General features: G+C 40.7%; 1 protein-coding gene across 8 annotated transcripts in view; it reads left to right on the forward strand.

Annotated features, from left to right (window-relative positions):
* Positions 1-21,660, forward strand: part of CCDC88A (coiled-coil and HOOK domain protein 88A) — a 260,282-nt gene that overhangs the window by 236,789 nt on the left and 1,833 nt on the right. The window contains exons 26-32 of one of the 8 annotated variants that reach the window (XM_077282666.1): positions 114-191; positions 2,247-2,450; positions 5,434-5,505; positions 7,345-7,425; positions 8,131-8,405; positions 9,848-10,286; positions 17,357-17,454. In XM_077282666.1, coding sequence (XP_077138781.1) covers positions 114-191; positions 2,247-2,450; positions 5,434-5,505; positions 7,345-7,425; positions 8,131-8,405; positions 9,848-10,286; positions 17,357-17,421 — 1,214 coding nt within the window. In that variant the 3' untranslated portion in view covers positions 17,422-17,454. Of the gene's footprint in view, positions 1-113; positions 192-2,246; positions 2,451-5,433; positions 5,506-7,344; positions 7,426-8,130; positions 8,406-9,847; positions 11,830-17,356; positions 17,455-21,660 lie in introns of those variants that run through there. The other 7 variants (XM_077282662.1, XM_077282667.1, XM_077282668.1 and 4 more) reach the window with 7 other exon arrangements.

Genomic DNA, 21,660 nt, shown 5'->3' on the forward strand with positions numbered 1-21,660 from the left:
AGCATTTAACTTCTTCCATGTGTTCTTCTCCTTTCCTCCCCTTTTGATTTCTCTTTTTTGCCCCCGTTTCCTTGTTTTTGATTTTTTTCTTTCTTCCCATGCTGTGACATAAGCACTGAAAAGACTGCCCTTTATGAGGAACAGACCGAAGGATAAGGACAAAATGAAGGCCCTCTACCGTCGCTCTGTGTGTAAGACATTGAAATGGTTCAGCTAGCTGTACTTGGCTTCCATCACTAATACCTTCAATAAGCTTGTCCCGACCTGCGCTGTCTCTCCTAACATGCCAAATGCAAGTCTCAATGCCAAACAAAAGCCGAAGCTGCCTGAATTTGTGTTGAGTGATCAATAAGTAGGGATCTGGCATTTAGACTTTGTATCTCGTCTAAGTACATGATCAATAGTGCAATCCTACTCAGTGCAATGGCTGCGTGCCAGAACATAGTGAAAGATGTAGTACATGTCCTTATATATCTACATATAACCATATACTGTACATGATGGCTAGTAAAAAAAATATCTGCACAAATCTGTCGTCAATATAGGCAAATTCTTTCATGGTCAAATAAATGAATCCCGTACATAAATTATACATATTATATACATAAAAAACTAGTAAAGTATTTATAATGACTTTAATATAAGACCCAGTTCACATGAGGATATGTAAAATTGTCCAATTTTTATCCAGAAAAGCGGATCTGTATTATCATCTGTATATCCAGTGAATTAAATTTACAAGACGAAAAACAGATTCCTATGGTAATATTTGCAATGTATCAGTAAAAATCGGATACTATATGGTTGATCCTTATGGAATCTGGTCTTTTTTTTTTTTTTTTGCGCACCCATAGACTTGGATAAGCGAATGTCATCCGAAATATAGAAGAGAATAGTGTATGCTGACATTTTTTTTCACATGGACATTTGGTTCATGTGAAAATGTGGTCATCTGAACCCGCTCAATGAAATTGGTCCCAGTGCTGTCCGTGTGAGGTCAGCTTTATCCGCAGACAGCATTCGGTCTGGAAATATGGTAGTGTTAATGTAGCCTAAATTTACAAGCTAGTTGGGTTTCTTGTGATTATTTTAACATAGGTAGATTAGTTGTTCATGTAATTCGTCAAGGCCGCGTACAGTATATGAAAATGTATAAAGTTGCAGATGGCGGGTGCAACATAGGCGAGGTGCGATAATATAACCTGCACCTTTTTCGGAATCAATGAATGACCTGGATTATAATACACCACCAGGGACAGACACATATGCTTATGTTCTTTTATTTGGTCTAAGTGAGTGTGTAATATCTGGCATAAAAAGGTTACATTGGATGAATCCATTACCGGCACGCAGCTGAGGCATCCGTTTTGTAAGTTGAACCAATGTTTGGTCTTTGATTTGCAGTGATGTCAAATGTTCCTTTAATACCTTAATTCTCATGATTCAGAGATCTAATTCTTCTTTTTGTATAATGGTTCAGCCCACAAAATAGCTTGCTCCTCAGGGGTGTGAAGCTGACAAGTCCATGCTAAGTTCATATCAAAGATCTTCGCTATCTAAAAAGATGCATTTTATGAAGTGCCATCTTTTAAAAACCAGAATGATTTACAAGACAAAAAAACCTGCACTGGCCATGGACCCTTTATCATTGCTTAAAGCAACCCTTGTGCTTCCAAAAAGTTCTTCAGTTCCTTGTTCTGGTGTGCTCGTCTCTCTTTTGGTAGCGCAAGGCACATTTTTATAAGTCACCTATACACAGTGGTGGTAACTATTTCATGTGGGTTCAGCCCCGCCCCTGAGGAGCTTCAGCCTACGCTCATAGCTAGTTCCTTGGTAACTTATTGGCAAATCAAGACTCTTTCCAACAAAATGACTGCCTCCACTGTGTGAAGGGAAGTGTAACCAACTTTGTGTTCTGTTTATTTCACCGCATCATATCATTTTTTCATTTTTAAGCAACATAACTTGCCGGCAAGCTATGCTGCTCGTCACTGCTGCAGTAGCATGGCAAGGAATACACAACAGGCTTTAGAAGTAATCTAAAAATGCCACTTTTACTGGTAACATCCGCTTACATTTATCATCCTCCACAAAATGCATGTCATAACCAAACTGGCTATTTGTGAACTTGTAGTTGTTTTGACCTGCAATACGCTTTTAACGCTTGGATGGCTGTCTTATCAAAGCTAGCGAAAGATGGCATGAGCAATATCACGCTGATTCATTTGCTTTCATTTGCATCCCAGCCATGAATGACCTGGTCCAGTCCATGGTCCTGGCAGGTGGACAGTGGACAGGTAGTGCTGAGAATCTGGATGGCCCTGATGAAATTCCTACCGGCAAAAGGAGGAAAGATTTGGGAACTATGGCCTTCTCCACAACAGCAATCGACTTCTCAACAGCCAACCAGTCAGCGGGCATGAGAACCAAGCACATACTTAAAAGTAAAGGTATAGGCTGTGTTTTTTCTTTTGGTATTATTATTAGTTTATAAAAATTAAGTTAAGAAAATATTGTTGTCTGCGGTCATATTGCATGTCCTTGCTGGCAGCATCACTTTGCCAACTTGTAAAGTTTCGTATTAACAGACTGCCTTCCAGGTCATGTGGATTGTTAGAGTATAGGAAGGTTGTATAAAGATGCTCGAAATCAATAAAAGGAAAGATGTTGAGGAAAGTTTGCCATGTAGTCCGCCCTACAGCACAGGATGTTCTTCATGAATCGGCAACCGCTATAATGCCAATAATTACTTCTTAACACTTTTTTACTGATTGCAACTCAAACATCCACAGAAAGGTGTCATCAAGTAGGGTGCAAGAGAAGACATTGTGCCTCCGTGTCCTGGTGAATAAGGGGATCCAACAGCCCCTACGCCACATAATAAGACATGAATATGCTAACTAAACACCACCTGGCGGGAGCCCCTGTTACAGCATATTTTAAGAAGCATAGTTTAAAGTCTCTCTAGTTTTATGTTGGCTCTCTAATTTTGCAAACTCAGATGCAATGTCTTTATTGAGTTTCCATATATGCATTTTATACCTACTCTATATAATTTAGATTATTACCATTTCAGCAAATAAATGAAACGCTACTATACTTTTTGACGCTAATTTATCAGACCAGGGTTTGCCAAGAACCTGTATACGCACGTGTCCATCACATGACTAGGGCAGATTTTTGTCCACATTGAAGGATCCTATTAAATTACAACAAGCTAAAACAATAACCCTATAAGAATATAGACACATTTGCACTATTATTTTTTTTTGTTCATTTGCTTTAAAATACAAAATTAAAGAAGCACTCCATCACAATTTTTATCCTTTCAATATATTGCGATCCCATCACAATTTTTATCTTTTTTAATATATTGCGATCATCATGTTATATAGCGCTGTGTACTTACAATTGCTCATTTTGCCTTTCTACCCAGCTAATACTTCTCTTTCCATTAAGTCTATGATATCATGTGATAAAAAACTGACTAACTGAATCCTGTTAAGATCTATGTAGAAACAGGAGGTCAATTTTCAATGTATGAATCATGTCACTGCAAAAGTCCCAGGCAGGGGGAGAAGGGAGCAGCTGGGGATGGAGTAGAAGAGGGGAATGATTAAATGCATGGAAAAGAGACTTCCTGTTTATATATAGCACAAAAAAGGAGAAGAATTAGCTGGGTAGAAAGGCAAAAATAGCAATTGTAAGTACACAGTGCTACAATATGTAATATGATGATTGCAATATATTAAGAGGATAAGAACTTTGATAAGAGAGCTTTTTTAAGCAACTTTGTAAGCCCAAATGAAGAATTCCCTATAATTTTTTTTGCTGTACTGTAGGGTTAGTACAACTCCTAAACATAGTTGATTGTCCCGTTGCTTCTGAAACAGATCCAACAGCATACTACTCATGGTTGAATTGGTTGTCCTTTCTTTTGTTAGAGGTTGGAGGGGAGGTGGTTATGCACACACACTAGTTCGGCAGAGTGTGGTAAGGGTTGAAACCATCCAAGTTTTCAGGGAGGGCGGCCCACAAAGACTGTACTCTATCAGAGTGTAGTAGGTAGAAAAGAAAACACAAAGTAGTCTGCAGGTGGAGAGGGTCAGAGGTGACAGGTTGTGTATGAGTTTCGACATAGGGGCAAGTACCCATGACAGATTCAACAGGGGTCACACAATTTTCTTAATGTCTGTCAGCAAATAGGATAAGAGATCTCTTATAGGCTGTAGAGGGGAAATCGGTACAGAAATAAAGCCGTGTACGTACATGAGAGCTAGTGAAGGCAGCAGCAGCCTATTATAGGACCTCAGCATTTATTTCTGCATATTAACGGGTCAGAAAATGAATGAAGAAATAAAGATTGCAACTTGAAACCTATTCTGACTTTTTTAGCTGAGGGTAACTTCTAAGATATGTAAAACATTTTACATGACACAGGAGTCCATAGTCTTGAATGGACCACGCCAGCGTGATTTTTATTTCAGCACTGGAGTGGTGCTATTAATCTAAGGTCCCTGACCCTACTCTTATATTTACCAGCTGCCATCTTCAGCTCTTCCCGGTGCCACTCTGGCCCTGCACTGCCATCTTGTGACTGTAATTTCTGACTGACTGGAAGTCGGAGGTAACAGTTGCAAGCTCTCAATGTAAGTCTATGAGACCCTTGTCCTGGCTCTCATAGACTTACATTGAGTTGTGGCTTCTGGATCACTCCAGCAAGTCACAACTCTTTAGCTGGCAAAGTGTACCATTGTGTAGGCGTGCCAGTAAAAATCAGTCTGGGCTTTTGTCCTAAGTCACATTTCAAGGCTTGGTAAAGGGTCAGTCATGACTTCTAGGATTGCTGCTTCCAACAGGTGGCGCTATAGGGTTCAAGTCCTCTCTTCCTCTCTGAAGAGGTAATTTGCATATTAAATTTCCCAGAGGAGCATTGTATCTCTAAAGCACTGGACAAATTAAGTGAATGTTGTAATAATAATAATAATAATAATAATCTTTATATAGCGCTAACCTATTCCGCAGTGCTTTACAGATGGGGCTCACAGTCTAAATTCCCTATTAGTATGTCTTTGGAATATGTGAGGAAACCGGAGAACCCTGGAGGAAACCCACACAAACACGGGGAGAACTCCTTGCAGATGTTGTTCCTGGTGGACAACCACTGAGTGCTAACCACTGAGTGCATCTGAGAGCACCCTGGTGCTAACCACTGAGCCACTGTGCTGCCCATGAGAATCAAAAGATCCAGTGGGCACCATTACAAATATGGAACATAAATACACACAGAGCCATTGTTTTTACATGAATCCGATTAAAAAATATTATTTCCAGGCTCAAAAACAGTCATCTTATATCCAGTTGTGGGCTGGCCCTTTAGCTTTCCTTTTTGCCTTCTTGCCAAACCTGTTCTGTCTGATTTTTGTTTTCTAGATGGTGCGTCCTATGAGGACGTCAGTGGTCATGGAGTCAGCGATGATTCTTATGTGACAACTGCGGCTCTGGGTAAGTATTCTTCTTGTAAACTTTTCTGCATGTCATTTTGACTGGTGGGCGTATAAATGTGTGTGATTAACTAAAGAGTTCTATTTTCTCTGGTTAACCAGCTAACATCTTATTATTCATCTTATTGTTTTCAGCATACCAGCATGTTACAGTAGATAGTATTTTTTATTAATTTACATATATTATATTGCATATATGCACATAGAACTGAAAGAAGTGTATAAGTAGTAAAACCACAGAGTGCTACATGGCCCCATCACATTGCAGAAGGACACAGCGATGCTTAGTGGTTACCAACCATGGAACCAGTTTAAAACTGCTCATGCATTTAAAGATTACCTGTCGGCTTTGCTTACGTGTATGTTTTAATAGAAAATGGTATTCCCAATAAAATAACTATTTGGGGCCATATTTTCTAGAACTCTAACTCTGTTTCTCTTTTATTTAATTTGAAAATGTATGAATAAATTGAAAGCTAAGGGATCACTCAGACATTAATGATTTTTCTCAAATGCAAAAAAAAGGTCCGAGTTTCATCAGTATTTTTTATCAGCGTTTCATGAGAGTTTGGTCTGTGTCCGTTTTCATCATCAGAGATGGGACAGAGTTTCAAAAAGAAGTAGGTTTCTCGACCTTCTCAAAAAGTCCATGGCATCCTAGTGCTGTCTGATTTTTTTTTTTCATGGATCTAAAGATTTGCATTGGCGATTCTGATCCAAGAATCCAATTAAGATTGGACAAGTTTCTGTGATTTTGCGAAATGTATGGCTAAGTGATCAGCCTCATAGACTATAATAAGTAAGGGTTCTATCTATGAGAAACACAGAACTGTTTCGCAGAATAAATAATATCAGAATGAGCCCTAAGTGTCACCATATTCCCTCAACGGCCAGCATAGATTTCTCCGTGTCACTGTCTAGGGACAAGGTGACTGGTTCCCACCCACATGACTAACAGGAATAGGGAATTGCACAAAGTGTAACGGCCAGGAGAACTTATAGCGGAATGTCTGTGTCTGCCTCTAGCTCCTCCTCTTCCCTTCTCCATAGAATCTGCTAAGCACCAACTGTCATCTCCTAATCTCAGTAATGAGAAAGTCTGTACTCATTAAAATACAGATTTGACCCATTAATCGATAGTAAAAGATCAGTCCTGGAGCAGAATGTATCAGATTTCTCTGATAAGACATATTACAGAGTTGCTTATTACCAACTGTAGTATTGATTTATTGAAAAAAAAAAAAAAAAAAAAAAAAAGACGGTAACTCTTTAAGATGCTCAGACACATGAGATGGCAGTTGACCAGATGCTCGTTTGACCAACCGCTATCTCTCATGACTATCTCGAACACATGAACGCTCAGCTTTGCAGAGCATTCATGTTTTTATCGGGTAGAAGAGAGAAAGCCCCTGCCGGACACCTCTGGCAGTGGCTTATTTCCTCTGAATACAAAAGGAGTGGGCAATTATATGTGGATTCCGAGATCATTTTCTCAGTTACTCTATATGATAAATAGGTATTGTTATGGAAAATGCATAATTGTGAATATTTTGTATTACTTTGTGTTTTTTGTCTAATTGTTTTTTCCATATTGTCCCTTCTGTCTTCACCATCTAGTAATACATTAAACCCATTCACTTTTTCTCCTTCCGGTTTCCCATTGAAATCGCTTTCCAAGGCTTTGTGTATTGAATTCTGGCTTTTTGTCCTTGCACTGCTGGCAGCCGGCATGCTGAGCCTGAGAAATAGTGCATGGCTCCATTGCATTCTGTAATTAGAATGCTGAGATTGAATGTCACCTGCTAAATGTTTGTCACCATTGTCTCAATCTTTCATCCAGCTCCCAGGCCAGCCAGTCTTGATAGTGGCAGGACATCCTATAGTAATAGTAATAATAATGCTTCACTTCATGAAGTGACAGGTATGCTCTGCTGATTTTATTTTGTTTATTACTGTTAAGTCTAAGGCATTTTAAAAAGTATGTTCCCTTTTATAACAATATTTATCGCTTTAGGCCCTTATTCACATGTCAGTGTTTTTGATCAGAATTGTAAGCTGGAATCAGGAGTCGCTCCAGATCAGGAGTGAGTCTATCCATTCCTGATTTAGGTTTAAAAATGTTGTTGGAAAATACAGACTGACTACTGACACGCGAAAAAAGCATAATGAATACAAAATGAAAAATGAAACAACTTTGCAAGTAGTCTTTATCGAAAAGCACATTGTGTCTCCAACTGCTATGCAGAACTAAGTGTCTCCATGGTAACAGACTACAACTAACTCTATGTAGTCTGATTCTGCAGTCCTCCCGTAGGTTTTAGCAAGAAGTAGGAGATTGGCGGATTGAAATATAATTGCAGAGAATTTCAGATCTTTACCCAGCCTTGTTGGTAAAATCCTTATGCCAATGTGTTATGTTACAGTAAAGCACTTCCATAATATAGTCGGTAAACGTCCTATGGTGGAATCTCACTTTTACTATTGTAACATAAATTTGCCACACAATGCAGAGTTTAAAGTATATCATGATTTTGAATGTACCATATATGTTTCTCCATAAGAAATGAAACTTTGCACCCACAATGTGCATGCTCTGTGGTAATGTCCACTTGTTTCTCCACGGTAGGTCCAGTGTCCGGTCAAAGTAGATCTCAAAGTCACTGCAGTGGGGACTTCAACCAACACCATGATAATGAAGTATGGTCCAACAATAGTAGTCCAGTTCAGTATTATGGTAGTCGCTTAAAAAAGTGTGCAGTATCCAGTCCTATGCTTAGACTCAAATCCTGTGATGGGATGGAAAACTTAGCCCAGTCCAAGAAGAGGCTCGGATCACCGGGAAGTGAGATGGTATCTCTCAAGCAATTTTTAGAAGAAAGCAACAAGTTGACAGTGAGCCAAGTAAGTTGGTGAACTTTACTGTCTGTTTGCTTCTTGGTCCATTAAGCCTTTGAAAATATCAAGACCCTACATAACAGACATGTTCATACAAGCGGAGGCTTTCCATTCCAATTTGTTTTGTATAAATTTGATTAACTTACATATTAAGCCACCATCTTCCATAAGCTAAGAGCCAGTTCAAAATTGAGATTAAGACCTTAGTAAACTGGGACCTTGCTGTTGCAAATGAAGAGCTTCCTGGGAATCCAATTTCAAAGTCTGTTTTATCTGAGAGACGCATATTGTAGGCAAAGGCCCTGATTCCAGTGATGTATTTATGATTTACTGAGTGTAGCTGTTCTGACACAATTGGAGTTTTTAGATTTAGCTATTCAGCAAAGCAGTGTAACTGAGAAAGCTTCCCCCGCCTACACCAGGCTCTGTATTTACAATGTGTATAGACAGTGAGCTACTTATCACTGGAGAAGGCGGAGTTGGACTACCATGCACATTGCTGTATTCCAGACAATGATAATCACCAGGTGATAAAACTGTCAGTGTAAGTAAACAACAGCACATAGCCAGACATGTGACACATCTTTAAATTCAGTGTTTTAACCCATACCTCATGCTGTTCTCAGATTCTGTAGCAAAAACCTGCTGACAGAATCTTTTTAATGGAGGGGAAGGAAAAAGCATGTGACAATCAAGCCATGTTACTGCCCATTTATGTCCATTTCATCTGTCACCAATTTCTATAGATATATTACCGGGAATATGTAATCAGAAATATATATAATATATGCAGTCTATGAAGAAAATTCTGCAGTTAATCTGTGTAATCACTGATTGGTGAATCGTATGAATCGTAATAGTGTGTGTGATGTGCACACTGTCATAATTCCCTTGTGTTCCTTGTGCTAGTGGGCTTGTGGCCACATGCTAACTAGTCTCATCCAGCTTCTCTCAGTTCTCTTCTAAAGAATGAAGATGGATGAGACTAGTCGGCACGTGACTGCAAGTATGTAAAGTCATGTGTCCCCCACAAACATAGGGAATGCAGGAGGATCGTGACAGTGTGTGCACTGCACACATTTACAATTTGGCAGTCTGTAGTCTTCCTAGATAGGATAACCCTAATACATCCCAAATCTACTAAATCTACTAATTGGCTGGCACTTCCTGTTCAGTAAAGATCAAGTCTTAGGATTCATCTCATTATCATCACAGGCAGGATTACAATGACAGGTTACACCTATATAGGTAACACAGGATACAGCACTCACAATGGGTGAGGTCACAGCTCACCTCCTCCACCCTCCCTGCACAGATGACATTTAGCTGGTCAATATTCAGGGTCATTATATCTTACTCCTTTGATACCGCCTCTAATGTACATGTATACTTTTCCATGAACCAATACACTTTTCTAATGAAAGCATAACCTGATGGTTTTTTTATAGATTCGGTCTGGGAGCCAAGAAGATCTATTGGATGAAGTGATGAAAAGCTTATCTAGCTCTGCTGAATTAGTAGGATTACGATCCCCGTCTCAGCTGTCTCCCGCCCTGTCGCTGTGTGACAAAAAGGCTGCAAGATCGGATCAGATTGTCCGATCCAACTCTCACAAAGCTGAGGAGAATACAAGATTTCAATTCCCAATGGTGGTCAATGCACAGTCTCCAGATGGCGACTCTGCTGCCGGTGACGGGACTGTGTGCCCACAGCAGGCGTCAAAAGATTCCAAGCAATATGCCACCTTACCGCGTGCAAGCAGTGTCATTTCTACGGCTGAGGGTACCAATCGAAGGACAAGTATTCATGATTTTTTATCCAAAGACAATAGGTCACCTGTATCAGTTGATCCATCACCTACAAGTGAAGATGCCCCATCGTTATTGAGTGAGTACCCTGCAGACGAGCAGTGCCCTATTCCCACTCACAGACCGCCTCCTCGTTTAGATGACCCTCATTGTTGCTCTGGGTGTGATTTGGTTCATTATAGTAAAAATATTGATAACACAGTTAGTAAGTGTTACACATCACCATGCATGCAGTTCCCATACCTTTCCCTAAACCCTGATTTGGTAAGTAGCATATGTGGACTCCCAGGAGACAGAACCAGTGCATTTTCCACTGACAGACCACCTTGCTGCAAGACTAATAGTCACAATGTAGATAGTAATGGTGCCGAGACATCCTCGCTTGTTTCTGAAGATAACCAAAGTATTTGGTATGAGTATGGCTGCGTGTGAAGAAGACCTGGTCTTAAGTAGGCCTAAGGAGTCCAAAAACCATGATGCATGGACCGCCATGTTAAGTGTCGTTGTCATCCGTGTACGTGTGCGACAGATGGTGATACTCAACCTATATGTATTCATAGCTAGTATCATAGAGCACAGTGATAATACTAGGTATGCGCAATCTACCTCAGTTTTGTCATTTTACCAAGGTGATTTACATGTTAAATAAATTAATTTTGAGATTTTTTTGAAAAAAAATGGTATTTATTGTAAGGTATAGTGCAAATATTAAGACCGATCGTTTCTTTTTCAGTGTCTGAGTTCGATATTAGCAGTTCATCAATTTTATTACAATCTATATATAAAAAACATGTTGAGTACCACTGATCTGTCCATTGTGTTGTGTATAATAAGTAAATGCATGTTAGAATCAGTGCATGCCAAAATCCCTTGTAGATCCAATTTTAGGGATGGTTTTATAGAAAGTTTAGCCCTGGTTAACAAGCAGAAGCCAACCGGCCCTTGTCAACAAGCAGGAGGCAATTGGCCCTGGTCAACAAGCAGAAGGCAATCGACCCTGGTCAACAAGCAGAAGGCAATTTTTCTCATAATTTCAGCCCCCATAAAGCTTGATATATAAGACTACTGGAATAGTGTCATACACGGCCACAAAGGTATACTAAAAGGGAAAAACTGTCTACATTAGCACAAGTACAAAAGACTAAAATAAATGCACCCTCCTTTCCTGCATAGACACATTTCATATTTCATCTGCCTCATGGCGTTTTTCAGATTTTATATTGATTGCAAGTGCAATTTCTTGGTCTTTACCCCCTCAATTATCACCAAATATCCACAGATTTTATTACCAAAATCTGATATCTCTCTAATATGTTATTATCCTCATTAGATGTTATATAATGGAGATGGGTTTTCTTTTCGACTTTTGCTGCAAAGCCTTCAAAATAGATCCTCTCCAGAGCTTTGCAATGGAGCTTTCCTCATATAGGAAGCAAGCAAAGCATCACTCTCTGACTGCTAAGACCACCACAGTCCTCTGAATGAAGAGCCCCGGCTCTTTTTAATGGCACCAAAGAAGCTTTTTCTACCATTTGAAGCTATTTTTCTTTTTTTTTTTTTCCAGTTTCCCAATTGTAAAGTGCCAGATTTTCTTCTGTAGCCATCCAAGTGCCTGGATATGCAAGAAAAAAAAAAAAGTCAAATGCTGCAGAAATCCTTATATTGAGTAGTCTATATGTTCATGTTATTGCACTTGGAGGCCTTGTGATTGAGTCTGGAATCGTTCTCTGTAATGTTATGACCCGTCCATCCATGTGTAGGAGAGAAAAATCCATTCTAACGCTCCAGTGGCCAAAATCAGATATGTGAATGATATTATTAGAGAAGGTCTAGCCATAAGCGAACATGCATGAACCTGCTGTCCACATTATCTGTATACTGCTTTGTGTTTGTGTACTTATACATATGCTATGGATAACAGATCCCAAGCCCATACGTATGACCCGCTGCCATCAGCCTAATTACCACTATTCATACCATGGATGTAAGGGAGTCTGTCCGCAGTAACTGCTGTATAGGTAACGGGGAGTATAAAGCTATCAATAGACTACAGTTGGCCAAATCCTCCAATATTGGTGCGATTTGCCGACAGTCTAATGTGAATTGAGGGCTTACCGACAAATAATGCCAGGGAAGAGAAGGATCCGCTCTGTTACATTTCTGTGGTGGAACCTTTGGTTCTCAGCTAGATAAATCTGCCAATGACTCTGACACCAGGCTTCTCATGGAGAACACAGTAATGCTCGGCAGAGCCAAATGTACGGGGGAGTCGGGGGAGAGAGCTATCAGATCAACAATCGTTCGTCTGACAGCTATCTAATATGTATTAGACCCGTAAACGGTTGTTCCCGTTGTCATAGACTGATATTTTCAGAAAGTGCTTGTAAAAAGAAGCAATTTTACAATTTACTGCCTATTAAAATTTGCAGTCGTTCTTGAGATATTGAGATATATACACTTTTTCGTTTGGCTTACCACTTATCGCCCTGGAGACCGACCACTGTTGCCTAGCTTGTAAGCACTGCGCTGAAGTGGCCGGGATTAGAAGATAACAGTGCACTACAGCAGTCCTGGCCAGCATCAAAACAGCGCTTACTAGCTCAATAGGAAAGAGTTTGTAAGAACTGCGCATGTTCTGCTGTCGAACAGCGATGGTCGGTCTCCAAGCCGAAGAGCTGTAAACAAGAGAAATGGGTTAACAAGAATGGTAAGAAAGTAGTAACTTGCAAAGTAAGGAATTAACCCTTTAAATTTTAAGCCCCTTGAACTGTGATCCCGAGGGTCCCCTGTACAAACTGACCCCCCAAACCTCCCTCTCCAGAGAGATGGTGTTTTGTCTGTTACAGTGGGAAGGGGTTAGGAAATGTTCAGTGCAGAGAGCCCAGGATACTGCACATGATGACACCAATCACAGGACATTTGTGACTACAGCCTAAGAATGATTAAAACGGTGACTCCTCAGTCATACCTGGGTACGTTTAAACTGCTTTACCCATCACCTATATGTAACGGGTCAAAACTGCTGACAAACTCCCTTTAAGATCTAACTTTTGAAGGGAATTTGTCATCAGATTTTGCTTTCCTAACTTAGAGTAGCATGAGGTAGGGGCAGAGACCCGTATTCCAGCGATGTATCGCTTACTAGGCTGCTTGCTCCTGTTTTAATAAAATCCCTATTTTATCTGCTGCAGATCTAGAAGTTATCTATCTGGATGCTGAGCTCTGCATACCCCCGCCCACACAACTCATTGGCAGCTTTCTGTGTAAATTCTGCATAGGCAGAAAGCTGCCAATCAGTGGTGGAGGTGGGGTTATACAGAGCTCATGAATATGGATGACTACGGCAGGTTTGCTAGTCCTATCTCCTGCTGATAAAACAGTGATTTTATTGAAACTACAGCAAGCAGCCCAGTAAGCGACACAACACTGGAATCAGGGTCTCTGCCCCTGGATCATGCTGCTCTCAGATTAGGTGGCAAAAACTGCATGACAGATTCCCTATAAGTGTATACAATATAATGAATGTGTGTATGTGTGTGTTTTCTATGATGTTCTTGCAACAGCATATTTAACATTGCAAAATTTCAGACTGTCATGTAATGCTGGGACTTGCAGTTCAAGAGGCAAACAGACCCATGGCTTGACACTAGAAGTCTTTAGATTATCAGGCTATTCATGAAACCAGCTTGAATCCATTGAATGAAGCCATCAGACACATCAATCCATTGTAAAGCTGCTTCTCTGCATGCAGTGCCCCGCTGCTGCTTCATCATGTAATTACACCATTCTTCAAAATCCATCCAGCCATCAGTAAAACAATGCCCTAAAATCTTCTGTTTGTAACACCTCTCATGTTTATTGAACAAGGCTCTGTAAAATTAAGGGAAGCGGATCTAACCGATAATATCCAATATTTGTTGTTTTCCTAAAGCTTTTTTTTTTTTAAAGGAAAAATGCAGAAAAATCAAATAAACAATTTGAATAGTATGAAAATCTGCCCATTTGTTTATAGGATGACCTAAAATTAGTTTTTTTTTCTGAAAACAGGCAATAACTATGCGTTGATTAAATCCAACTCGATGGGCGTCTTCATCATGCCAGCATTGGGGTGTGAAAAGTCTTCCTGAGCGGGAGCGTTTGACCCCAGTGCACCATCTCCAACACCGGTCTCGCTGCCTCGGCCCATAAGTTCTATTTTTGCAGTGTATAACACACAGATAAACTGACTTTGCTATGTTTCCATGATGAGTGTTTGGTCAGTCTTTGATGTTGCAGCTTTTCTGCACCATTTACTGCAAAAGAGAATAAATAACAGGCTGCGGATTTCCCAAAAACTCTCCGCAGGCCTTTTTCCGCATGAGATTGCTATAAGGGTATGTGCACACGCTGCGGATTATTCTGTGGATTTTTCCGGACTGATTTTGGTAAATCTGCAGGTAAACCACACTGCGGATTTCCTGTGGAATTACTGCGGATTTACCTCGATTTTTTTGCGGATTTTGTGCAGATTCCACCTGCGGTTTTACCCCTGCGGATTTCTATTATGGAGCAGGTGTAAAACGCAGCGGAATCCACACAAAGAATTGACATGCTGCGGAATAAATAATGCTACGTTTCCACGCGTTTTTTTCTGCAGCATGTGCACTTCAGATTTTGTTTTCCATAGGTTTACATGGTACTGTACACTCATGGAAAACTGCTGTGGACCCACAGCGGCCAAACCGCAACGTGTGCACATACCTTCAATCCCATACACTTTAGTGGGACTGTAATCTACAGCTTTATTTATGCATGAAAATGAAAGCAAAAAACCCCGCACCAAATACTCATGGTAGCATTTAGCCTTGGCCTACACAGGATGTCTCTGCCTGCTCTCATCATGTCTTTTTAGATCCCTTATTCCGCTCTGATACATTTAAGACCCTTTTGTAATGGTCGGAGCTTTGGTTATAGCTCCATGGAGCTCCAAATCCTCCTGAATGGACAAGTCCATGACACATTGGAGCTCCCTGCCTTGTCCCTTGCTGTTGTAAGCCTCTTACAAAGCTTCCTGACAAGTGGTGGCTTCTGTTTGCCTGCATGGGGCATTCGGAGCTCTTCATCAGGAAAAAGGAGATTTGACCACTACAACAGGTTTAGGTTAAAAAAAAAAATAAAAAAAATAAAAATGGATATTCACTTTACAGGATAACTGTCATGAATTTTCATTCCCCAAAAGTGGTTTCACTTTGATCTAAGTCATGTAAAGACAGTTCTTATAGGGGTTGTCCCGTGTAAGCTACAAGTCTGCAGTCACTCTGTGTGACTGCAGACTTGTGAATATGTACTTTGCATACATACGGTCACATGCTGACTAGACATGTGCGGCCTCACTCACTGCAAGTGTGTTGAGCGAGGCCTGACAGTCTAGTCGGAATGTTGCTGGGAGTATAGAAATCACATACTTGCGGTCACATGATCCCCGCTCCCGGAGAATCCTTACAGTGCGCACAAGTCACGTAGAGTGACTGCAGGCTTGTTGTTTAAGACCGGACAACCCCTTTAATGTATTCCTGTTTGTCTCAAATTTGCCATATATAAGTGAAGGCCCAAGGCATATACTCTGCATGGCGTGATCATTCATCCAGCATTATCTCTAACCTAACCTATCTTTTCTTGACTGACCACAAAGACAGCCTCTATGTCAGCCACTATCTTCTGGCAATTGTGACTAGTGCAGGAGCACAAGGGGCCCCAAATAGGAGGAGACTGTGGATGACGCAGACGGTGTAATATATGGCAATCAGTAAAGAAGGGATTAGGTCACAGATGAAACCACGTGCCACTCCCGAGGATGTGCTTCACGGACACTTCCGGCCTCATGTATTAATGTTATGGAACATTTCATAACATCTTCCTGTAATGTAGGATTTTCTACTACTATAAGAGCTTTACGTGACTTCGACCATCGTGAGACCAGTTTAGGTATAAAAACCTACTGGTCAATTGTGAGCCGCTTTTGAGCCCTCATTATTTAGCAACCTATGCAGCATCTATAGCCAGGATCGCTTTTAGGAGGCCCAACACGTCCATACTAGAAGTTGCCTCATTGATGCCTGTGATTAGTGAAATGGATCTAGTTGTTAGAAACAGATCTCCTGACATGATGGAGGACCCCCTAAAGCAATATTGGGTAGCAGCTATACAAAATGTGTTATAATTTCCAAATGTTAAGCCACCCATACACATTAGACCAAAGTCGGCTGAAACCGCTGATATCGGTGGTATCCGCAAACAGTCAAATGTGTCTGGGGTCTCCCGACGCTCACCCATCAGATGATGTTGGGGGAGAGAAAAGTCTCAGGGAAACAAAAGCCATTGCCAGTGGAGCCTGGCAGCGGCTCTCTCATAGAGACACCAGGAATGTTCTCTGTGTGGGGGAATTAGTTCGACCAGCGATCACTCACCCAACAATTATCTGTGTACAGGGGGCCTTAAGTTACAAGACCTTGTCTTCTTCTACCATTTCTTTATAAGTGCTTTCTTTATTAGAACAAAGACCATAGGTGAGGGATAGCTAAAACAAATCTGTCACCAGGTTTTTGCTACTACATCTGAGAGCAGCATAATGTAGGGACAGAAACCCTGATTACAGCATTATATCGCTTACTGAGCTGCTTGCTGCAGTTTACATAAAATCTCTGTTTTATCTGCTGCTGATCTATCAGTTCTCTTAATGCTGTGCTTTGTATAACCCCGCCCCCACACCACTGATTGGCTGCTTTCTATGTACACTGTGCATAGGCAGGAAGCAGTTAATCAGTGATGGGGGTGGGGTTATACAGAGTTCATGAATATGGAGGACCACCTGGCAGCAGGTTTACTAGTCCTCTAGTGATAATCTCCTGCTGATAAAACAATGATTTTATCGAACCTGCAACATGCAGTCCTGTAAGTGATACATCGTTGGAATCAGGGTCTCCGTCTCTACATCATGCTGCTCTCAGGTGGCAAAAATCTGTTGACAGATTCCTTTTGAACTACAAGTCACAGTAAGCAGTGGCAGCCACTGGACAGCAAACTACACCTATTACATAAAAGTCATCTTTTACTGCAAGCGTGTATGCTGTTAATAGACGTCCATATACTAAACTTCCCTTTCTCCTACAGATGTGGAGGCAGCACCAGAAATCAGACTTTCAAAAAGCAGGTCTAGGGAGCAACCAATCCCCTAATTTAGTGACCCTGTTCAAGTGATATCCCAAGTGGTGAGTTCATTCCCCACATTGTGAATGAGGCCCTTAGAACCTCATTTACAAATGGCTTCCGACTACCATGAGCTGTGGCTAACTGCTTTACCTTTCATCATCTGCTTGCTTGCATGCCTTTTTATGCCTCCATTTTTCCAAATCTAATATTTACACCTGAATTTCCACTAAAAATAAATTCTGAATTGTTTCCTTCATAAACATAAAGATTGTTTTTTGGGGGTGAGATGTACCGTAAATGTATTTACTATAAGAAGCCCAGGAGGAAGCTTTATTGTCTGTGCAATCTGATTTCAGATTATTGTGAAGACTTAACTAATTGTATTCTTATAATCCTATTTATTTTTTCCTATGCAGTTTAACATTCTGACATATCGGCCGACATTGTAGAAACAATCCCCCAGTCGGTTTGGAATTTCATATTTTTTTTGCCACTTAATCCTAAAGGATTTTTTTTCTACTTTCTTGACTACTTTGGCAGCAAATCTGAAAGCATGAGTCAAAAGGGGTTCTAACGTTTTAATTTTTTTTTTTAATATGTCAACTATTAGTAGTTAAAACCTTACCAATGACCTGAATGAAGAAGTCCCAGTCCTTGGCAGATTGCTGTTTCTCGCTCTCTTTGACTTACCTATCCATTCATTTTTCAGTCAGAGACGCCTATTAGAGCTAATGCTATATACTTAATTTGTTGGACGCATATTATAGTTGGATATATCTAAGTAACATATGAGAAAAAAAATAAAACTAGAGAACCCTTTAAATACTCAGTCTAGAACGCATCAAAATTAGTAAAATATAGTGATGAGCGAATATACTCGTTACTCGAGATTTCTCGAGCACGCTCTGGTGACCTCTGAGTATTTTTTAGTGCTCAGAGATTTAGTTTTCATCGCCTCAGCTGATTGATTTACATCTGTTAGCCAGCATAAGTACATGTGGGGGTTGCCTGGTTGCTAGGGAATCCCCACATGTACTTATGCTGGCTAACAGATGTAAATCATTCAGCTGAGGTGAGGAAAACTAAATCTCCGAGCACTAAAAAATACTCGGAGGTCACCCGAGCGTGCTCGGGAAATCTCGAGTAACGAGTATATTCGCTCATCACTAGTAAAATACACATAGATATGGGTATAATTCTTAGTACAGATGTATTTCTATTATATTCTATAAACTGTCACCTTAGTTTAGGTGACACACTTATTGCTCTTCTATAGTAATGATTTAGTACAGAGGCACAGCTAGTGGGGGCGGCAGCCACAAGCTCACTCGCGTGGAGGGCCCCACTAGCTAATTGGTAAACTTCTTCACTGGCAATCAGAGCAGTCCATACTCTTTATATTCACTAATATTTCACTGTAAGGCTATGTGCACACGTTCAGGATTTTTTTTTGCGTTTTTTTGACTGTTTGCCGTGGAAAAAATGCGAAAGTGGACACCACCTCTTCGGTGTGACAGCTAAGGGGTCTCAACTAGCTTATGTCATGGCTAAGGGGCCCCTCCTCTTCTGTGTCATGGCTAAGGGGCGCAGCTTCCTTTTTATCATGGCTAAGGGGCGCAGCTTCCTTTGTATCATGGCTAAGGGGCGCAGCTTCCTTTGTATCATGCCTAAGGGGCACAGCTTCCTTTGTATCATGGCTAAGGGGCGCAGCTTCTTTTGTATCCTGGCTAAGGGGCACAGCTTCCTTTGTATCATGGCTAAGGGGCACAGCTTCCTTTGCATCATGGCTAAGGGGCACAGCTTCCTTTTTATCATGGCTAAGGGGCACAGCTTCCTTTGTATCATGCCTAAGAGTAATCTATTATATTATATTTTAGCTTCTTGTTGAGTGAACCTATGTGAGCACATGGTTTTTACTTTACAAAAAAACTCCACTATTGTATGAAAGTAAAAATAACAAATTTACTGATCACCCCCTTTCCCTTTCTACCGCTGTCCAGGTCCCATGGCAATCTCCTCACCTTCTTTTTAGTGGATACGGTACATGATCGCAGCAGCCAAACAATGGCCACAGAATTGACATGTGCATCAAATTTGTGGCTAGTGATTGGCTGCAGCGGTCATGCTCAGTCTCCATCAGAAGAGTGAGCAAGGGGATTGTCAAGGGATTATCGGCTGCAGTACAGAAGAGAAGCAGGAAATTGGATTGGTGAGCATTTTGCTTCTTTTATTTTTACAACATGTAGGGCCTGTTTTTAAAATTAAAACATATGTTGACAACCCCTTTAAGCATGTAGAAACACGGTGACTATAACTATCAGAATCACTATTGCAAGGCCAAACATGTCAGCAAATGCTACATCATAACATAACAAACGTGAATGTGATTGTGTTGAATGGCAAAATATCGATGTTTTGATATCTGCAAATTAAGGCCTCGATGAACAATGTCTGTCTTGATGAGGGGGTGTGCTGGAGTCAGACCCTCTGCATTCTTTAAGAAGCACACTTTTTAAAAATGTTCTGTCTGAAAAGAGGCGTGCGTCTTGCCACAACAATTTGTGGCGCAAGGTATACCATAGCTTTTCATGCACCTATCCCTTTTCATGCCCCTAGCGCTCTGCAGCTCAGTCCAAAATGGGTGAAGCACAACAAAACTAGTGTGAAACTGCCAAAAGTCACAAGACTTTCATGCTACCTGGGAAAGTGCAAACATTTTTGAGACTTATCAAAGTGTTTACGCCAGATTTCTGATGAATCCAAAGAGAAAGCTGGAAAAAATAGCGCAAAATAGGGTCTTACCCAGGCAGAGGATGGGAGAACGGTGGGTGCAGAGATGTGCTCACATGCCTGGGCTGTGGGAACACAACACCAAAAAAAGCTCAGAAAACCGGCTGCTGCAGATCCAAGGAAGCATTCAGAGAGGATAAAATGGAGGATGGATCTTTTTCTGTGCTGCTGATGACACCAATATTTACATTGTAACATAGGTTGAATAAAGACCTAGGTCCATCAATTTCAACCTTTCTCTCAAAAAGAATAAAGAAAGGAATCCAGGAGGTGATGTTTAGACAATTATTTTTTTTAATTGTCAACGCATTTCAAGGTTTACAGACTTCTTCATAATCAGAACAAAGCAAATTGCAAAGAGAGGGGGCAGGGGTCTACAAATGAATCCATGTCTGCCTTTGTAGCGCTTCTGAAATAGTCCTGTGTTCTTGCTCCATTGAATTGGTGTCTCCCACCTCTATTTCTTTTTTTAATTGCATTGTCTTATACTTGTATGCACTCCTCTTTGCAATGCGGTTTGTCATAATGAAGAAGTCTGAGAACTTTGAAATGCGTTGACAATTAAAAAATGTAATTCTCTAAACATCACCTCTCGGATTCCTTTGTTCATTTTTGGAAACCAATATTGGTGTCTTCGGCAGCGCAGAAAAACATCCATCCTCCATTTTATCCTCCTCTCAGATCTCTGATGAAAACACTTTGATGAATTGTAATCTAAGTGTCACAATCGCACCGCCGTTATGTTGTGCTGGGACAATCTTCATACTGCAATCTTCAGCTGTGCATCTACTGCCATATCCATAGTTGCCGTGTAGCCTCAGCCTAAATCTGAATACTTGGTTTATTAGCAACTTTATTTTTTAGTTTTGAAATTAATAAAACATTAAAAAATTATATATAAATTGGTCATTACCATAATTGTAACCCAACGAATAAACTATACTAAGAGTAGGGTCACACCAGTGTATTTTCTCTACCTCGAGAGAATCGGGACGATTAGGCAAACCACACTCTGGTGATCGGATTCTCTTGGATGAGGAGAGCATGGAGTCAGCCCGTGGATATCGGACCACACTCAGGTGTCTGATGTTTTCCACACACTCATTGATTTGCATAGCCAAGTGTGATTTACTGTAGATATCGGATCAACCTCGGACATGCTGCAATTTTTTTCTGCCGTATCGGCTTTGTCCAAGGAAAAAAATTAGCACTGCTGCATAGAATAACATTGGTCCAAGTGTGATCTGATGTTCTGTCGGATTGCACTTGGACCGATAGTACAGTAATGTGCACGAGTCCTAGTTAGGATGCACCTCCATTTGCAGGCGTTGGGTGAAAATTCTTCTTGCCCGTGCTGAACCCCTAGCTGTGCCTCAGATGTGCTAATTAACTCCTATGTTCTTTTGCTTTCTTTCTCCCCTTTTCTATGATCTATCCTATCTGTATCAATCCTTTTGTTCTTAATTTTCTCTCTT

This window comes from Ranitomeya variabilis, chromosome 2 (assembly GCF_051348905.1).
Source record: "Ranitomeya variabilis isolate aRanVar5 chromosome 2, aRanVar5.hap1, whole genome shotgun sequence".
NCBI classification, from domain to species: Eukaryota; Metazoa; Chordata; class Amphibia; order Anura; family Dendrobatidae; genus Ranitomeya; species Ranitomeya variabilis.